Source organism: Papaver somniferum, unplaced genomic scaffold (genome assembly GCF_003573695.1).
Source record: "Papaver somniferum cultivar HN1 unplaced genomic scaffold, ASM357369v1 unplaced-scaffold_23, whole genome shotgun sequence".
Lineage (NCBI taxonomy): Eukaryota > Viridiplantae > Streptophyta > Magnoliopsida > Ranunculales > Papaveraceae > Papaver > Papaver somniferum.
In genome coordinates, this window is record NW_020633263.1 from 218287 (window position 1) to 238750 (window position 20464).

Consider the following 20464-nt stretch of genomic DNA (forward strand, 5'->3'; position numbering starts at 1 on the left):
TTAAACTTGCATGAGAATTCAGTGAAAGTAAGCATCTAGGTGGGGAATAACAATTTTAGACATGATACTGCAAATTGAAAGAAGACAGGCATATCAATAAAAGCTTATGTGAAGATAAAAATGGCACAAGTCTAAAATTTGTGAAAATGAAAAGTTTAATACCACGAGAATTCAGTGCAATTAAGCCTAAAGTCTAAAAATAGAAAAAGCTTCTGTAAAAATGAGAAGACCAAAAATTGTGAAAATGAATAGTTTACCTGGAGATCCTTCACCAGAACTTCTTCTCGTACCGTTCCCTCAAGCTACCCTGTAGTTAAAAATTAAAAAAATCAACAAAGAAAACAAAAAAATTAACAAGTTGTAAGCTGACATGTATAAGTGTATAACCTCATTAAATCATTACGCCCAAGCTGACATGTATAAGTGTATAACCTCATTAAATCATTACGCCCACTTACATGATGATCAAAGTAACTAGGAAGCAATTCTGGAGCTACAAGCTCAGTGCACTTTGCAAAGTCTTCTGGATAATAGAAACGCCCATTAGCATTATCCTGTTATGAAAGCAACAAAATTATTATCACGTTATTTCATTGGTTCTTTTACCTAGTTAAAATTGTTGGAATTTCAGCTTCTTAATCATGCTTTATGCTTAAACAAGATTTAAGAACCCTTATGCTGAAAACAAACCATAACCCTAGTCTCATCATGCTCAACAACACCTTTAAGGCTACACAGAACAGTCAAGCAATAAATTTTAGCTGAACATAGTCACACTATCAGCACAGCAACATGAAACATAACAATGCAAGTTAAGAAGATAGAAATAAAAGCATATCAAACAGAAACATGAACATGACTTAGCTTTTACTTCTATTTCCTCTTATTCCTTAACTTGAAACATGAACATGACTCACCAATGTATACATGTCGTTGACATGCTCATACGTGTCTCTAAGAAATATAATAATTCCCGACACTTGTGTCTTGTTATAGTTGTTATAGTTAATAGGTATCCCATTCCGATCCATCAGTGCATTTGCTTTCATCTTTTTGACTCGGGCATGGAAAAAAAGTGGAAGGCGATCCTGATTTATTAATATATCCCAACTCTTACAAGAGGCACTTGAAGGCATGAGCTCCTTCATTTCTACTTTAAGTTCAATAGCTTTTTGCCCACGCACTCTATCCCTCATGCTGATCAATAAGGTAGCCTTTTCATCAGAAGTCATGAAAAGGAGATGGCCAAGCAGGTACTTCCACTTCTTTTGCTGGAGCATAGTGATGCTATAAGGACTAAAAACAATAAATGTGGATCAGTGATAAAGCATTCATTAGCAACAGATTATTTAAACAACCGATTAATGTAAAATACCTTGCGGAAGTTCTAATAAACAAGACTTATTTTTATTCAAGTTCAAATAAATATTATAGATCTAGCAAACCTACGTCTTTTCATTAAGACAATTGAGTAGACTTTTGACAGTTGGATCCAACAATTTTTCGTCAAACTTTATCGAAGATTGAATGAATGTAGCAAGAGATTTGAAGCGTGTATCTTCAGACTCGTCATCTGAAAAAGAAACACAAGTACAATTGCTTTTAAAACCTTATAGCAAAAATTCTACACATTTGTACACTATGTTGTGTCGTTGTAACATAGAAAAAATAAAACCATCTTACCTGTTAGAATCAGACAATCCTTCAACTGTGGATACCTGTGATGAATATCATTTTTCTGGAAAACCACATTTTCTCCGTTTATACCCCTTATCCAACGACCTTGTTTCTTGAATCCAACAAGTGTCTGTAGTATCTTGCTGCATTATTTTCAAGCATAAATCCAAAATTTAAATACTTCAATAAACTTATGACATAATAATATAACGACTTTAACAAAAGTACTTGCAATATCAAAAAGAAAAATACTCACTATGTCATTGTAACAAACTTCTCAGCCATGCAATATGTACTCCAAGGGCCTTGTTTCCACAAGTCATCAGCTTCAAGGACAGTCTTTGCAGGTATCCCCCAACCTTCATGCATGCACGGCATTTCCCCATTGCTTGGCATGTAGTTCTGAAGAACTCTAGATGGTCTAATACTGTGCCGTACTTTGTTTCCAATCAGAAGACCACAGCTTCGAACTGATTTCACATCTCCGTCTTCTATATGCATGCGAAACTGGTTTTTAACATCTGTAGGGAGGAACTGGAGATTCAGTATCTGCCCAAAAGAAAATAAATGTTATTAATTTGTACTTCATCTAAAAGATGGAAAGTAAATACAAATATTTGTAAGATACAACTAAACATGATTACGTACTAAAAAAATGGAAAGCAAATAAAGCACCTTGGTTTGTGCTTTTTCATCTAATTGCTGTTGCGTCTTTGTTACAAATCTTGAGGAGAACAAAAAAAGAAACAAAAAAATCAGTTACAACAGAAAAGTTAAAGTTAATACTTATATATTCATTATTCAATTATATAAGGGGAAATATGAGAAAACGGAGTGGCGGAATGGAAACTTTAATATATTCATTATCAAAATTTATACTTGTATTTTCAGTTACCACCAACCTATCTAGGTGTAGTATTCACATAAGAAAAAAAACTCAGTTACATGGGGTCAATAACAAAGTGGCAGGATGAAAACTGAAGTCCTTGTCTCTTATGGGTAGACTCACTCTACTCAAACTAGCCTAGTAGAGGCCACCAATCACATTTTGCAATCAATTTTCCACACCACGCATGCGAAAAAAAGAAAAGAAGAGATAATAAAAGGAGAGATACTTACAAAGACGATGCAGTTGATAAGTGCGATTTCTCCAAAACGTCGTATTGTTCGCCACCTTTTTTGTTTGATAATGTAAATATTCCACCAGTAATTAATGTTAATACAACATCCCCGACTTGATACATATAACAATTTAGTTTCCCCTTGGTGCAAACATACAACACTAAGAGACGGTCTTTCCCAAAAACCAAGAGATGTATTTTCTCCTTGGCTTTTAGAGGAACTGGAAGCTCAATTCCTTCTAACCACTCATTCTTAGAAAGATGGAAGAACCAAAAATGATTGTTCAGCACTGAAACCATTTGGCCTGAAATTATAGGAGACTCAATGTTTTCTGGAGATCTAGCGAATATCTCTGAATATTTAGAAGTTTTACTCCATATCTGTTTTGCTACTCCGTAGGTAACATGTGTACCATCCTCACACCATATATAAATTTCAGCTAAAGATTTCCTGGACTTGGTATACGCAAACGAAGATACCCTTAGAGCAGTCAAACCATCATACTTATCTTTTGGAAAATGGCTAAGAAATGATTTACCAGTCAACGTAAAATGCTCTACCAGACTTGAACTACTGCCTCCCACAATAAAACAATCCGAAGTTGTTGTAGAGAATGAAACATGATTGTATCTTGGTGTTTGGAGGTTAGCTGACTCGGTCCACTTTTTTGTTCTCAGGTTATAAGAAAAGATTTGATTACTTACTACACCGTCTTCTTTTCTTCCGCCATGACAGTGTAGTATTTCAGGGGAATTAAAAGTTGTTGATATACCCTGTAGCTTTTGATTGCATGGTTGAACGCTTTCTAAAACTAAACTATCGTTATCTACCTTAGATAAGATATACCAATTCCTTGTAAAACTATCATCCCAAGTAGATAACATGATTAAATTTTCCTTGACTAATTGTTTCCACGGCATTGCATCAGCAAGCTCCATCTCCTGCAAAAAGTAGTCACCCATCTTAGTATGACAGTGACCAGTTATAAACCCTAATAGGACAAAACTCAAAATTAAACAATCACAATTAGAAAAACTCAAAATTATACAAAACCTAATTCATAACACCACCACAATTCTCTATCTGTAGCCCTATTTTGAAAAAAAACCCCAAATTTCCCCTGAACCCTATGTAACATACATGGCAATTAAAGTGTTCATAAATTCAGAACAGAGAAAGTCGTCATGTTACAATCCTACAGGCCATAGTTAAAATGATGAAATAACCATATATCGTACACAGATTTCCACCAGGCACAACGAACGAATTCTGCCAACAGACAAGTTACCGTAGAACCAACACATGACAGAAGTCGCTAAAGATATATATATATATATATATATATATATAATTTACCAGCATCAAAGATATTGTTAGCAGACAACATTGTTCAAGAGAAGGCAACAGGAGGGACAACCAATGGTAAAGCATCACCGTCCTAGTTCATGATTTTCTAACAAAGCTGCAAATTAAATGTTTGTTGCATTCTGCCAACCATATTAAAACTATCATCAGTGGCTCTTCAATCAGTGGCTCTTCAACAAGAATTTAATCATCAACCAAAGAATAAACGGTTTCAAAATAGGTTGTTCAAATGACAACTTAGAGGCCTGGTCACGAAAAAGAATGCACCTTGTTACTAAGTCCACCGAATCTATCAGCGTGTCTTGAAACAAAAACTTACACCTTGTTTGTGTGCAGCTGACTCATCTGATTCATCTGGATCTGAGTCACTAAGGTCTGACTGAAATCACCTGACTCATCTGGATCTAAGTCACTAAGGTCTGACTCAGAAAATGTGTTTGTTTTTTGAGTCAGACCTGACTCAACTAACTGAATTTTATAAGACATAAAATACCCTTGTATAGATTTTTGACCATGAACATTTATCATTACTGAAACATCACAATGGTTTCATAGCCCTCTATCCAGCGTTATTTTTCACGGAGTTAAACATGTATGACATCATGAAACAATAAATTTAAAGTAGATTTATGACCTATCCAATACCTTATGTTCCAGATATGGACATAAATATAACGAAATCACTTGCATAGAAAAGAAAACATTGCTGCACAAACTTAATAGGTGTCAAAATATGGACACCATATGACCTAGTACTACAACAATCAATTGGCTTATGCAAGACAACATGCTACCATGGCCATTTCTTGGTTTTCAGACCTAAATTTTGCGGACCATGAAAAACAAACCACAAGTGACAACAGATGAACATAATATGCACAAAGGCTAATAATTACAAAAACAGTACAATGTAGCTAGAAAAGTTGTGTCAAATATTTTTATTAAAACACTCAAGGTTGCAAGAAAAAAAACAAGGGAAAACTAATCAAGGGTCAATGAGTACTTGCCTGTATTTGAGTGCTTCCCTACTCTACATAAACTTTTAGCCTTCCCAATCTGCAATGAAATGGAAGAAAAATGTTACGCAAAAGAAAACAGAGAAATGACCACAAAGTTTCATTCCATGTGTATGCAACAGAAGATAATGAACAACTTGAGATAGCGGATACTATGTATATAATAATGTTAAATCAAATCCACAAATGCTGTACACATGCCCAGATTTTGCTAAGAAATGGGACCAACTTAAACTCATTTTCATGGAAAGTGGGGCTTCGAAGCATGTTCTCATTTTCATTCAGGTGGGAGGACACCATTACCACAAGAAAACAATGACTAAACTATACACATATATCACAGATCACTCAATAAAATTTATAAATGGGTCTAAATCCTCATCAAATTCCTTATGTGCAATTACATCTACAGATAAAATTACTTAAATCAGGAACCATTTCATGAATCAGTTGATTATTTCCAATAAAAACAATAATAATAAATGTGTGTTTGACTACAAGCTCCAACACAAGCAGAATAGAAAATGAATATAATCTAAACCCTAAAAATTGACTAGATTTCACAACAAAGAAAACCCTAGAATTTCATTACAATCAAAACCAAGCACAAAAAAAACCCATGCAATAGAAGTTATACCTACAGTTGATTAAAACATGAAAGAGATCAGGTGAAAGAGGTGGAGGAGATCTGGGGTTTTTAGTTTGGAAGAGATCAGGTGAAAGAGGTGGAGGAGATATGGGGTTTTTAGTTTTTCCGTTTTGCTATCGATCATGTCGAAGAGAAAGCAAAGGTAATGAGTTACGGGGGATGGAAGGGTAATGAGTTACGGGATGGAGGGGTATTACAGTTATTAGCCACGACTCAGAGAGTCAAAGGTAAGGACCATCGACTCTGCGGCATTTCTACGCCTGGCCAATTTGGTTTGGCATCCCGGCCGAGATAGCCGAGATATCGCCGACAATATCGGTTTCGGTGCGCGAAGTTCAGCTTTCAAGACCCGACCTTGAGACTCTATCTTCCCGACCTATATGAACTCCTACATTAGTTGGCGCTATCGAAATCCCATACGAAAGAAAGATACGAACTTGATAAATGGAAATTGAAGAAAGGTCTTTCCATATCATCAAAATGAGAAGCTTTTTCTACATCCATTTTATCTACTAAAGTTTTATCCGAGATGGCGATATTTGCCGATATTCATCGAAATATTGTATATCGAACCCCAGCCGATATTCACCGAAATCTAATATTGATTACATTGTACCTGACTCAATAATGCCCGAGTTAGTGATTGCCTCTGAGTCAGATCGTGGGTCAAGGTCTGTCAAAAAAATGAAACTAAATGGTCTGACTACTGACTGAACATGATTCAGGAGTTGACTCAGACCCAGACGTCGAGTCAGCTGCAAACAAACAAGGTCTTAGTAGAAACAACGATTAGAAGGGAAGAAAAAAACATATTACAGTAACCATAAAGAATGACAAAAGGCTTAATAAAGCAACAAAAACCTAACCTAATAAACTTTATCGGTAAAACATCCACATCAGTTACCAAATAAAACCTTAAATCACCCATGAAGTTACCGTAGAACCTCAATTAAGGTTTAATGTGGATTTGGGAAAACCCTAATCTTAAAATTCTCAATTTCATGTACCTGAATCTCTTTTATCTTCCTTAGCGTTGCTTCCCTACCTCTCTTTCAAAAGGCGATAAAACCCTAACTTCATAAGCCACAATTTTCAAAAACACTAACAAATTCAATTATATTAGTGTAGCAGCATAATACTCACACTCAAGAGTTGAACCTCGAAACCAAATGTCGAATGATCCGGTGTCAACAAAAACGGACGAACTAAAGAAGTAGTAACAGGGCCGTTCCTGAGAAAAAATTTCTCCGAAGAAATCCTTTTTTATGCCCCCAATTTTATTTTATTTTTGTTGCACCACTATATAATAATGAAAGATAACTATTTTGTTATAACAATATATAAACAAAATACTTACAAATTTTGTGGAAATATTTTTCTTAGGGGGTAACTCTGGAATGCAACAAATCACCCTAAATTAATCAATAACAAGATTACAATTACAACTAGATTTGTGCACGGTCCTTTTTAACTTGGTGTGTGCAGGCTTCGCTCTTCCCCGTGGTTATGCATTTTTTATTTGCCCCATCTCGTGGCGATGCATCTTTTATTTGGTGTGTGCGGGGCTTTGCCCCACCCTGTGGCGTTGCATTTTTGATGTGGTGTCGCACCGTGAATACATTATATAGGTGAAGAAAAGATAGGAAATATATGTAGATTTTATTTACTTCATCCTTTTATTTTCTCGGAAACTATGTGTGAAGTATGTCGGTCTTTTTTCCATTATTATATTAATTTGGAAAAAGAGTCATAATATATATTTGACTTTCGTGTTGAATTTGGTCTATAAAATTTCAAACACACAAAGTTAAGTCTTTCTTTTGACTTTGTAATTTTTAAATCAATTATATATTGCCAAGTGTCTTCATCATTATTCTCATTAGCAAAAGACTTATTTCGACCAACAAAAACCAAGAATCTCCTTACCGTTCAACGTAGGAATTTTATTTATCCATGCCATTAAATTTTTCTTTAGATATATTTTCCACTTATTGTACTTTGTGTATTGTCTAATCAAGGTGTTCAAGTAGATAGCTAGATGGCCAAATATTCGATCTTTGGCGACTAACATTTAATCATCTGCAGGTAAAGTTGTTAAGCGGTTGTGTTCGTTGACATGTATTCCTACAGTGTTGGCTAGTTTGCTTTTTGCGGACTATCCAAAAGACATATATCGCATTTGTCCAGATACATTCTACTGTCGTCTAAAACAGGGTAGCAAAAAAGTGCGCATATTGATTATTTTTTTGTCTTATGGGAAATTATCAAATCCAAATCCAAATCCAAAGCCTTTTCCACTAGCAAGTACCAGGTCGTTAGAGAGTAATCTCATAAACGTACGACATAGTTTTTACGCCGGTCTGTCGAGCCTTGCACAATCCGCATTATGGCAGGTAAAATACTTGACGCTGCACACGCCGCGATTTGTTTTTGTTTTGGACCGGATGACAATTAATCCCCGTTTAAATGGGATCCATTAATATATGTGGGCATACTTACATCATGTCCTTGTTACAAAAGCTACTGGGTGACCCCTTCACAATTTTGCCTACTGCAACGCTACAGGGGATTCCCCTTTCACAATCTGCAGGTTTCATTTACGTGTTCGCGGGTTTAGGGGCAAAGGAAACAAATGAAATCGACAGGCAGAAAAGAAGTGGGTTGTTAGTCAGCGTTCCTGAAACCTACCTCTTCCACGTGGATCGCCGCTCTCCATGCTTGTCTGTCCAAAGCCTGCTCCCGTGATAAGTTTTCTCATGTCTTTCTTTATCGAGTCATCCCACGTTAGTTTCGGCCGGCTCTCCGTTTTCGTTTACGGGAACTTAACATCATGTGATAATTTGGAAAGGATACAAAACCATTGAATTATTTATTGAACAACAAATATAATCCATAGTGGGTCACTGGTATAATAACGAACATGTATATAGAACAACCCTGTTATAGGTGCGACAAGTTTTATTAGAGGGATGGCATGTCATAGGACAAAAAGGATCATTACATGGTAATTTCAAGTGCCTCTTATAAAAAAAATTGAAAATGACTAATTAACGCTTACATTGTTTAGTGTTGATAATCTAGTTTAGTGTTAATGATTAAATTTTACTTCAATCTATTTTATTAGGGAAAACGGTGTTTTTCTACATTGACGGTCATCTACAGTTTGGATATATAAAGGACGGTGATTAGGTGTGTTTTTCCGTGGACTGGTCTATATTTTGGGCATATAATGAACGGTCCAAATTAACCCGTTTATTGACGGTGACTCTAGTTACTCGCATTTCTCAACGTAATATGTTTCTCTTCCCATTATTTTTCTTCACAGTACTTCGCAGTGGATTCCCCTCCATAGGCGTTACGGTTCGGCAATTAATGTAAGATTAAATCTCATTTTATGAATGAAAAAAAGATTTTTTGAGCGTTATGAAGCAGGCTATTTTCAAACAAAAGGTGTGTTCCATTCTTTTATACTGATAGAAAGTGCAAATTTATAAAGGTATGTTCCATTCTGATTTTGGTATATTCAAAGTTAGGGTTCTTCGTTCCCCATTTTTTATACTGATATAAAGTGCAGATTTTTTTTTTGAGATGCTGTCATTTCTATTAATTCATAGATAGATGGGTATATATGTATAATAAAGCTTTTATTGGTGACGATTTTTGTTTAGGTAAGAATTTTTGGGAAGGTAATCTTTTGATTGTGCTGACGAGTTTTTCTTTTTTCTCTTTTAATCTATGCAGTAACAATCTGAGCAACATTTTTAAAGACTACAATTCTAACCTGAGCAACATTTTTCTGACGGGCTGGTCATGTAAACTACCTATCCTAATAACTAAGACAATTGTTTATTGGTGTGCTCCATATAGCAGCTAAGATTTGAACATTGTGTGAGTTTTAAATAGTAGCAAACGCTTTAAACATGAGACAAATTTTGTAATGCTTGCACCTAATTTAAATTCCGAGGTGCGTGAAATCGTAGAGACTTTTTTGGCGAGATAGATAAGCGAAAGACAACACAGGATGTTTTCAACAGCTTTGGATAGGGAATAAAAATACTCGGAGAATAATTATTTGTGCAGGTGTAGTACTCACGGCTACGTCAGGCGTCAGCCATTGTAGCAGAAGATGGAGGGAAAAACGTGATCTTGCTCAAGACGTGTGTCACCAAGTTTCTGATACAAGGTTTGTGGATAATTTATTTCGGAGGGGGGTTGGTCTGGCAGAATTTGATAAGGTAATGGAGTCGAGAACTTTGAGATGGCTTGGTAGATGGACCGACTACACTACTGCGAAAAAATAATTAAAAAGTGAGATGGCTAACAAGAAGCAAAGGGTAAGTTAGTGCTAAATCGTTTATAAATTTCTTTGATTGTTTATTTGTATGACATGTAGTCTTCTTTTATGTGCAGTAAAGAAATTCATATCTCACATAAGATTTTGTTCTCATGTGATGTCTACTCATACACCATATCACGTGGAAACCAACTTAGAATAGAAGCAGTAAAAGTGATATTTCATTATGTGATATATTTAACTTCAGAGGAATGTCAATCCTAGAAAATTAAAGAAACAACTTAGTTGTTGTTTACGCTAAGGCAGAATTCGTGTCTGCGGTATTGTTGACTATGGCAGTTAGATGAATTCCCCTAGGCGTCAGTTCACTGTCATGAACTAAAGGTTCCTTTGATTTTGGGCCTTTTGTCTAACTATACCATAATATTTCAAACATTATGCCTATAAACATTTAACATGTTGTTGCTTTGCTGCGGTAAATAAGTTATTGAACCTAACAAGAAGCTTCCTTGCAGATGTGTTAAAGCTCTATAGGTGAGTTTCCTTCTATATGTCTTAGAGTTGTGATATATATATATATGCTTAGAGTAATTAACATTTCTAATCTATTAGGTACTCTAGGTGCTCCTATTAAAGCGCAATTTAGATCATAAATGGTCTAGACGTTGCCTAATCTATTAGGTCGGCCACTGAATGCTTAGTCTATAAATGGCTGAAATGCCATTCGGTACTGATTTAGCGTATCTTGTGCCACGTCCCTTGAAAACGTTAATGCCTCTACTGACACCCACCTTTACTCGATAGATTAGTAGTCGTTGCTTCATGAATGTACAAAATGTTTCCCATAACTCTGAGAATGTTAATGCGTCTTAGATTGTTGTAGATGATTATAAATGCAACTTTCCACGCACAATGATACTAAATATAGTTTACATTGTCAGAATAGCAGTAGTATATGGGTACCTTTTCTATATCGGACAATAATATGGGTACCTTTTATATTGCACAACTTCCACATTTCGTATTAACATTTTTGTAATGCGTCACAAATAATTCGGCATATGTTAATTATTTTGGAAACATTTTATAGTGGTAATTTGTAGTTTTAATCTGATATATTTGGTATATATGCCTAAACATCTTCAAAAAATGTCTGGCACAGTTGGTCAGGGGTGTAAAGTACTATGAGTTATAGGTTAAGGGATTGAGCCCCACCTTTTGAATTTTTTTTAAAAAAGTTAAGAGAATTTATAAATATAGGCCACTTTTTCACCCTGATTTACAATTTTAGGACTTTTTTTTTTTTCGCATAACAAAACTAGGCCTCCATCCATGTTTCCATCCAAAAAAGTTACTTTTGTCAATTTCTTCCCATATGAGATGAGATAATGACGCCGAAATTATCCATATATCCTTTATACATGTGTCGTCTTTTTAGTGCTTGATCTGATAGTAGTGTTAATCCCTTGAATAATCAACGGCTTAGATTAGATGAGATAGATATAAGACACGTGTGCGGCAAATGCAACGTATTATTTGACTTGTGTCAATGGCACGTATGACATTCTATTTGGCTGTGAATTCTGAGACGTTCATCTCGAATCAGTTGATCTCGACGAATTTTGACGGCTAAGATAAGGGTACTTCGTAATTAACGACAGGATTGTGAGATCTCACTCGTTAATCTCGAACCAACAGATGTCGATGATTCTTTGACGGCTACAATTATTTGGACTTCGTAATTAACGATAGAAGGTACATAAACTCAGATCAAACACCATTTTCATTTCTTTTCCTTCTTCTCTCTGTTTTCCTTCCAATCCTCTCTGTTCAGTTCTTTGTGTTAGAAGATGGGTATACCTAATAGATCAAAGGAACGAAGAAGTCTGATAGATTCAGAGGCTAAAGTGAAGATGGGTAAAACTAAGAAATCAAAAAAACGGCGAAGTAAACCACGAATTGAGAGGTAACTGACAAACCCCAACCCTAGATTTTGTTTCATTAGCAGATTATTGTTTACACTGTGATTTTGAGATAGTTTTGAAATTCAATTTCTAGGGTTTATACAAAAAACAGAAACTTCTATGGTTTTTCTAGGGTTTGTCTTTGATTTCTAGAGTTTATGTTTGTTTCCATATTTTGATTTCATTTGATTATAGGGTTTCTATTATATTTCAATGGTTTTTTGAATCTTTTGATGAACACTGATTTAGGGTTCTAAATTTAGTATGTATTATTGGGTTTATCTGATGTTGATGAGAATCATGGGATATGATATGAAATCAATGAAATACAACTTGGGTTATTATATGTATGTTCAGAAATAAAGAAATCTGTAATCAGTGAGTGTTGTGAACTTGGATTTGCTGTGTTAGTGATGGATAATAATGACTTTGTGTATGTCTGTTTAGCTCGAAAAGTAACGAAGGTTATAGGATATGTTTAGTAGGCACTCCTTGTTATAGGATATGTTTCGTATATTTCACACTTGAGAAGGTTAGTGATCCTGATTTTGTTATAGGGATGAATTATAGGCCGATAGTTTATGATCCTGATTTTGATAACAATAACAATGGTGTTGATTTTAGAAAGTAGTAATGATGGCATTTCTAGTACAGTTGGTTCACCAGATTATAAGAATGGTTCGAAAGAAATTTTCATCTATTCCTGGCTGTATTGTTGTCTTCAGAGTTTATTAAAATACTTTTTTGTGTATACTCATCTCTATCTTTGTCCAAATTCCAGGGTGATCGTAGAAAGAGGAGTCTGCCGAGGGCAATAGACACCAAGTGGTGTCGGATAGTTCATGAGTACGAATTAGAGCTGGCCAGAACTGGTAAGCAGGTATGAAAATTGTCACAATTAAGGTTTTGGGTACGATTACCAGTATATGGTTTCTCTTACCTTTTTCAGATTTCATAAACTAATTATTGACCATGAGGAAATTCATGCAAACATTGATAGGCAGAACATATACAATTACACATCCTAGGATATCAAGACACTTACAATTTTACACTTCACTTCCATTAATGTAATTTCAATCCTAAACAGCAAATCAGACTCGGGATGTGAAAAGCTCGTAATGATCTCTTACCAGTCAGAGAGTGAATAGGAAGACACATTCACATCATTTTACAGACTGTCCTTAATTTAGCAGTAGTGACTCTGGATCTGTCTCACATCTAGTTCTTCATTATATAATGTTTGACGCTGCTTTTGCTAAACAATCTTCAAAATTTGCTTGTCAAGGTTAGTAACTTAGGGTTGGTGACTGAATTTGCAGGGTTTTCTAATGCCGCAGAATCTGGTGGGCAGGCTTCTCCAGATAACTCACGATAAGCAGGTATGAAAACTGTCACAATATTTAAGGTTTTGGGTAGAATTGCCAGTATGGTTTCCGTTAACTTTTTCAGATTTCTTAGACTGCTGATTGACAATGAGGGAAATTTATGTGAACATCGATAGGTTAAACATATTATAATTGTGCATCATAGGATTATTAAGACACTTACAATTTCACCTTGGTTTAGGGACATCAAGGAATATTCCTGTTAAGCTTATACGTGATGACCTTTCTAATCCTGTTATGTTTGGTTCTTGCAATGGTTTAGTTTGCTTACCTGTTTGAAAAAAGATGATGTGAAGTGTCTTGTGTAATATGCAATCCAATAACAGGAGAATTTGTTTATCTTCCTGAGATGGATTTTGGTGACATATCAAGAGCTGTGGTGCTTTGTGTGTTCGGTTATTCCGCTACTGATATTCTAGGTTGATGTGGTGGACAAGGGGACTTTTATAAAGACCCGAATTACATAATGTATGATGTTGCTTCTGTTGAACAATCTTCAAAGTTTACTTATGGAATTGTCAAGGTTAATAACTTTGGGTTGGCTACTGAATTTGCAGAAGGATCAGGCTGGTGTTCTAGTGCCTGAAGCTGAAGGAAGGGGGGCCAGAGAAGCAGCAAATGAAAGACAATGTTTAGTTTAATTTATTTTGTGGGTTTGTTTATGTTTAAGATGTCTTTGGATGACTGCATTTTATATTGAAAATCAAACTATGAAATGTTTAAGACAATGTTGAATCCAATTTTCTTTTGATTACATTATAAGATTTTTCTTAAACTCATTGCTGCTGCTACTGCTGGAATTTGAAGATAAATGAAAGCCATCAACCATTTTTCTTTGATCTGAATGAAAAGTGTAAGAAAATCTGTTGTTTGGTGATGTGGGGTCCACAATTTTTCTGACACGTGGACAGATTGATGACATGGCCTAGATTGATGACGTGTAAAAGTACACGTGTATGCCAACTCAGCTCCGAGTTACTATTCCAAATCGGCGAGTTAGACTGCAACTTGATGAGTGGAAAGATTCAAAGGGCTCATAAGTCTTTTTGTCCTCCACAAACGGTGGCAAAAAGGTGGTATTCAAAGGGCTCATAAGTCTTTTGCCCTCCAAAGGGCTTATAAGTCTTTTTGCTCTCCACAAACAGTGGCAAAAAGGTGGATAACCAACGGTTTTTTGGGGACCATGGTTTTTTTGGGGACCATGGTTTTATTTTGGGTAAAGACATTAGAAGTAAATCTAGGTCATCCCTTATCTAAATATTTATATTAATACATAAATTACCCTCTTGATTAATTTTTTTGGTAATGATTGGTTAGTGTTAGTTAGTGTTAATAATAGTTAGCGTAGTGATTAGTAAAATGATTAAGCAGAATTATTGAGAGAGTAAAGTTGGAGAACATGAAGAAGGAAAACATGAAAAACAAAAGATTTTACCAACCACAACCGAAGGAAGAGTATTTGGGTACCCAGGTATGTTTCAAACTTAGATAATGTTGGTTGAACTGCTCCAAATTTTCCAAAAACTGTAAATTTTTAGGGTAGATTTGGGCTTGTACGGTTACCTTATGTGAAGAACAGGTTACCGAACTCATCTGAAAGTGTAGTTCGGTTACCTTTTCCATATACGCAGGTTACCGAACTCGTTCTTTAATGGAGGTTTTTAGTTGCTCGGTTACCTTTTCCATACACGCAGGTTACCGAACTTTGTTTATAGGACTTACAGAGTAATGTTCGGTTGGTTCGCAAACTTTAACCCAACAACATATCTAACCGAACTCCACATGTATGCAATTAGTGAAGAGTTCGGTTTGTCAAGATTTTTTGCGAACAAACCGAACATAGTGGAACAAGTTCGGTTAAATTGAAACTCAACATAGTAGGCAAAATAACACAGTTCGGTTACATTGGAAAAAAAAAATTTGGAATATAAGTAGAGTTAGGTTACTAGATAGTTTTAGAAATTTTTGCGAACCAACCGAACAAGGTAGGTAAAGTTCGGTTATATCATAACTCAACATAGTAGGAAAAATAACACAGTTTGGTTACATTTATTATTTTATTTTATTTTATTTTTGTATTATGGATAGAGTTCGGTTACAAACTTGCGAATCAACCGAACTCGGAGTTCGGTTATGAAAAATTAAATTCGTGATAACCGAAGTGTTCTTCGTGTTCTTGGTTTAAGAATGTTCGGTCACAAAACTAGTTTTTTAAAACTATTCCTAACCGAAAATGCCACTTTAACATCCATTTAAACCATATTTTGATGATTTCTACTCAATTTTCCTATCTAAAAACGAATTAAAAAGATTGATGGATTTTCAATCGAGGAACGTCAAGGAAAGAGAGAAGAAAAAGAGAATAAACTTTTTTTCAAAACAAAAAATTTTCGATTGCTCTTTTGATTTTGATTTGATTTTGATTTTGGTTAATAAATTCATTTAGATTAGATGTATATGATTAGATTTATATAGTTATTAAGTTAATTTTAATTTAAATTAAAGTAAAGAGTAAATGGGGATTTAGCTAACTTTGGGACACCCCTTTTAAGTATAGGGAGGTTGGCCTAATAAGATCATGGTCCCCCAAAAAAACCATGGTCCCTAAAAAATCGTTCTTTTGTTATGCTGGAAAAAAAAAGGCCTAAAATTATACCCCAAAAAAAAAGAAGCCTACATCTGTATTTCACCCAAAAATTAATAAGCCCAAATGGGCTGGGCTTAGGTCTTCAACTGCTACCAAATATGTCGGAGAATTATTCGCGAGTCATTAAAAATCACGACTTAATCGGAAAGAACTTAAAATTCACGAATCCGGTTCGTGGTTGCATTTGGACGCCGAATAAGGCGGGAAACGTCCAATCGTGAATATTCGCAAATTATTCGATAATAATTGGCCGAATTACTTACTAGGATTGGGAGTTCAATCCCCATCCCAATTCCCAACCATATTAAATTTTTGTTAATGACCAAGAAGTGTCACGCATACATCAGCGATGGCGCTTGTACGATGAAAAAGAGTTTATGAATTGCTACAAGTTTAGTTAAATGATCCTTAGTAACATGATGGAGATACTATGAGGTAATGGTTGTCTAATATTTGTACAGGTGACCCTAGTTAGTAAGTTTGCAAATTATACCGTATCGACCGAATCCGTACATATCGACTGTATAATTGAAACTCATCCTTAGGTTCACGAATTTTCAGCTTAAAACGAATTACACGCGTATTTATGAATTACCGAATTATACACCCCGTATAATACTTTGCCACGTCATCACTAAAGCTGAGTCATCTAACGGTGCCATCACGACACATCTTAGTATAGGGGGTTTTACCAATTAGTTATTTAAAAAGGGGTAATGCAAATTAGGTATTTTTTGGGGGGGAGAAACGCAAAATCCCCCTTATTCTTTATTAGATTTTTGAATTTTAAAATTTTACATAGACTAATTAGATTCCAATACCATCAACATTCATCTTATTTGATGAATGTGATGCACATATCATATGTATAGTTCATGTCAATTATTGAACTATGGTATTTTAGGAGAGATTATATTAAAAATAACATATGCCGAATTTTATACACCGAATGCATATCTCTATTAGGAATTATACAAGTACGTATGTCGTTCCGTATTACTGCCGAATCACGAACAGTTGACCGGATTTTTGACCGAATTTGACTTTTACGAATCTGTATAATACTCGTATGTATCCGGTTCCAAACGTATCACGTATGCCGAATTGCTAACTAGGCATATTTGAAGAAGAATACAAACTATTACCGAATTTGACTTTTCCGGCTCCTTGACAAGAGTCGAAACACGAAATCTAAAACCAAAAAGAGAAAACAAACTAAACAACGAAGAAACTATCCTAGCTCCCTGTTATAATGTCTAGACTGAACCTCTTTAATTCACTTGCATTTCTCTTCCAAATGTAAACTTGGATTTTAACCTGGTGCCGTGATAACTTAAGTCCCACTTCATATAGTCCTAGGGTTTTTGTGCAATGAGGGCTGCTGTTGCGATGCAGTGGCCTATTTGGCTGCTATCGGTGATAATCTAGTGTAGGATTCGACTTATGTTAGGGTACCGATCCTAAACTCGTCATAAAACCATGGGTATAACTCAACTCGAAAACCAGTTGACTAGATGAGGGAACCTATTGACTTATAAACTACGAAATTAAGACCCATCTAACCAATGTGGGACTAAGGTCCCAACATCCCACCACGCTTCCAGACCCAACGTCCTCGTTGACCCACTCTATCGACACCGACCCGGAGGTAACCCTTTCCTTATGGAAGCTCCATTCGACTATCAGTATTCAATGCAGTGATAACTATGCCTATACATATATGCCCCTACACCTTTATCCATCCTATAGGTCACCCCTTCCGTGGAGCCAATATGGGTCGTGGTGGTTCGCTCGGATACCAAATGTTAGGGTACCGATCCTAAACTCGCCATAAACCCATGGGTAAAACTCAACTCGAAAAACGGTTGACTAGATGAGGGAACCCATTTACTTATAAACTACCCAATTAAGCCCCATCTAACCAATGTGGGACTAAGGTCCCAACAGCTTATGTTGCCAAAATTGTGGGTTACGGCTGTTGTTACGGTGGAAATGTACGGCGTTTCCGCGATGGTGGATGGTATTGTAGCCGACCATTTCCCTGCCTAAATCCATTTTACAAATGCTTCATAATGTAAGATTTCAATAATGCTTGGTGTACCGTGAGGGGATACCGAGCTTTCTACCGCGTGAGAGAAAAAAAAAAGTGGCCCCCACACTAAACCCCACCCCCCTTGCAAATCTCCCCCAGGATGCCCCATTTGACCGTTCATTCCCCTCACGGGATTTCTCGCGGTGTCAACCGCGGTCAACGCATCGTTGGTAAGATTTATGGGAGGAAATGCTGAAATTCCTATAAATCCCCTCTTGAGCTTCAAGAGCGTATAATATCCCTCAGCAACTAAGGAAACCACCACAAGAGAATATATATGAGTCCAAGGAACACCGTCTTCTAGATAATACCAGTTTGTTTCCAAGCATACAACTGATGAAAATTCCTTATCAACTCCACCAACATTTCTCGCATTCCATAAATATGTGAAACACAATTTGAATTTCCACCTCAAGTACTCGAACCACATCAGTAAGTTTAGAATATGAATAGGAGCCAATCTGAATTTCCACTTCAACATGGCTACTAACCTTAAAACATATGGAATGTAAAGCATGGTGAGTATGGACTGAGTTCCCATCACTCGTGCAATTAAATGATCAGAACAACAAAAACTCTTCTCGGTCTGATATGCACGCTGCCCCATATAGTTGTAACACAGCTGAGAATACTGACTGGTATCATACTCATAGAAAACCATCAGTTTTGAAAACCATTCTTCTACTAAAACTTTAGAATGAATTGAAAAACTCTCGCAGACTTCACATGTGGGCAAATTGAAGTATACGAAAAATGCAATTCTAGAGTATATAAGCTCTGAAAGAACTGTAACCTTCTGCGAAGGAATGTGCAGCACATCAATAAGCAACGAATAATAACAAACACCACAATGTCTCCATGGCTGCAACAATTGACGAACGAACAGGGAAACTAGGATGCACTGGGTATAATCCATGAGAGAAGACATTCGAAGTACTGAATGGATGTGACTGCAGACGTTTAGTCCTGAGATTGAAAACTTTACAGCAATAATAACACCGACTTTGTTCGCTCTTTGCTTCCTTCTTCGCATATAAACAATTCCTAAGCAATTGGTGATGATTTTCAACCCAACTAAAACTACATTTACCACAATTAAAAACTATAGAGCTAGGTAATCCAAAAAACACAATGACAACCCAGTTTAGCCCATTACCATTTTTCATACGCCTTAAACTGGTTGAAGGAAATTTGAATTTCCATCTCAAGAATTCAACCCACATTAACACCTTACTACCATCAAACTAATCACTAGATTTAATAAACATCAACACAATTGAATCACGAAATAAAGAATCTGAGTCAAACACATGCTTATGAAGAATTTCTATACGATATTTATCCATCAAAATTGACCCCTCAAACCTCTTTCCACGGTAAAATACAAAACATGTGTAACAAACGGATATAAAAAAACAAACATGTTTATTCAAATTCCTCATAACACGAACATGATTTGCATCAAACAATTCTTGTGCCTGGTCACCTACATGTTGTATTAGCCATTTATTTAGAAAGATTCCAGTCCTCAGTACCCCAATGAAGCATTTTACCACACAAACTCCATGAAGAATTAATAACACCTCTCTTACCTGATGGATTAACAAATGAAGAACTAAACATCCAATCTAACAGGTAACCAAATTGATAAACCAGCTCATAAATCAATTTCTCATTATAAGTATCTATAAGAATTGATCTGTCAAGACCCATCTCACAAGAAGTATTGTATCAACACCAAATTCATAAGTGCCAGCAAAAGAAAATTTCCCTTTGAGAACAACTAACACTTTGCCACGATCATATAACCATCGTGCAGAATTCAGTACCATGAAGATATATTCATCTATTAGTAACTTGTAACCATCAAACATTTTTTCGAACATACACCAAGCAGTAGTAATGAAACCATCATTAGCTGGCATTCAACTTCTTGAATCATTAAACAACCTATCTAGTTGAAGTTGTAAGAGAAAATCATCTCTATCATTCCCCAAATTCCAAGCTACACCCTCAGGCATTTTAACAAGCAGCTTTCCATCAACATAAACGTTAACATCATGAATACACAAGGAAATTATCGAATCAAAACACCCAAATTCTGATTTACACCCAAGGATAAGAATCAATTTTCTAAAACAAGTCGGTGGTACCACTGCGTATTTACCAGGATCAAATATGCTACGAGAATCATTGAAGAGAATAGAAAAAAAATTCTTACCAATTAGTTTACTGTGACTAATGAACAAT

General features: G+C 35.7%; 1 protein-coding gene and 1 long non-coding RNA gene across 3 annotated transcripts; one reads left to right on the forward strand and one right to left on the reverse strand.

Annotated features, from left to right (window-relative positions):
- Positions 1 to 253: 253 nt before the first annotated feature.
- Positions 254 to 3031, reverse strand: LOC113340750. 2 transcript variants are annotated; one of them, XM_026585826.1, is made up of 8 exons: positions 2797 to 3031; positions 2353 to 2401; positions 1934 to 2226; positions 1684 to 1820; positions 1450 to 1573; positions 918 to 1296; positions 459 to 554; positions 254 to 307 (listed from the first exon to the last, which is right to left on the reverse strand). In XM_026585826.1, exons 1-8 carry the CDS (start codon positions 2919 to 2921, stop codon positions 269 to 271), a joined length of 1242 nt encoding a protein of 413 aa, XP_026441611.1. In that variant the 5' UTR covers positions 2922 to 3031; the 3' UTR covers positions 254 to 268. The 2 variants fall into 2 exon arrangements, with proteins under 2 accessions (XP_026441611.1, XP_026441610.1); XM_026585825.1 differs by having other exon boundaries at positions 262 to 307; positions 388 to 554.
- Positions 3032 to 11911: 8880 nt separating this feature from the next.
- On the forward strand, positions 11912 to 14250 carry LOC113340778. Its single transcript, XR_003355638.1, has 4 exons — positions 11912 to 12089; positions 12869 to 12967; positions 13410 to 13469; positions 14033 to 14250. It is a non-coding gene; the product is annotated as an uncharacterized LOC113340778 (long non-coding RNA).
- Positions 14251 to 20464: the final 6214 nt, after the last annotated feature.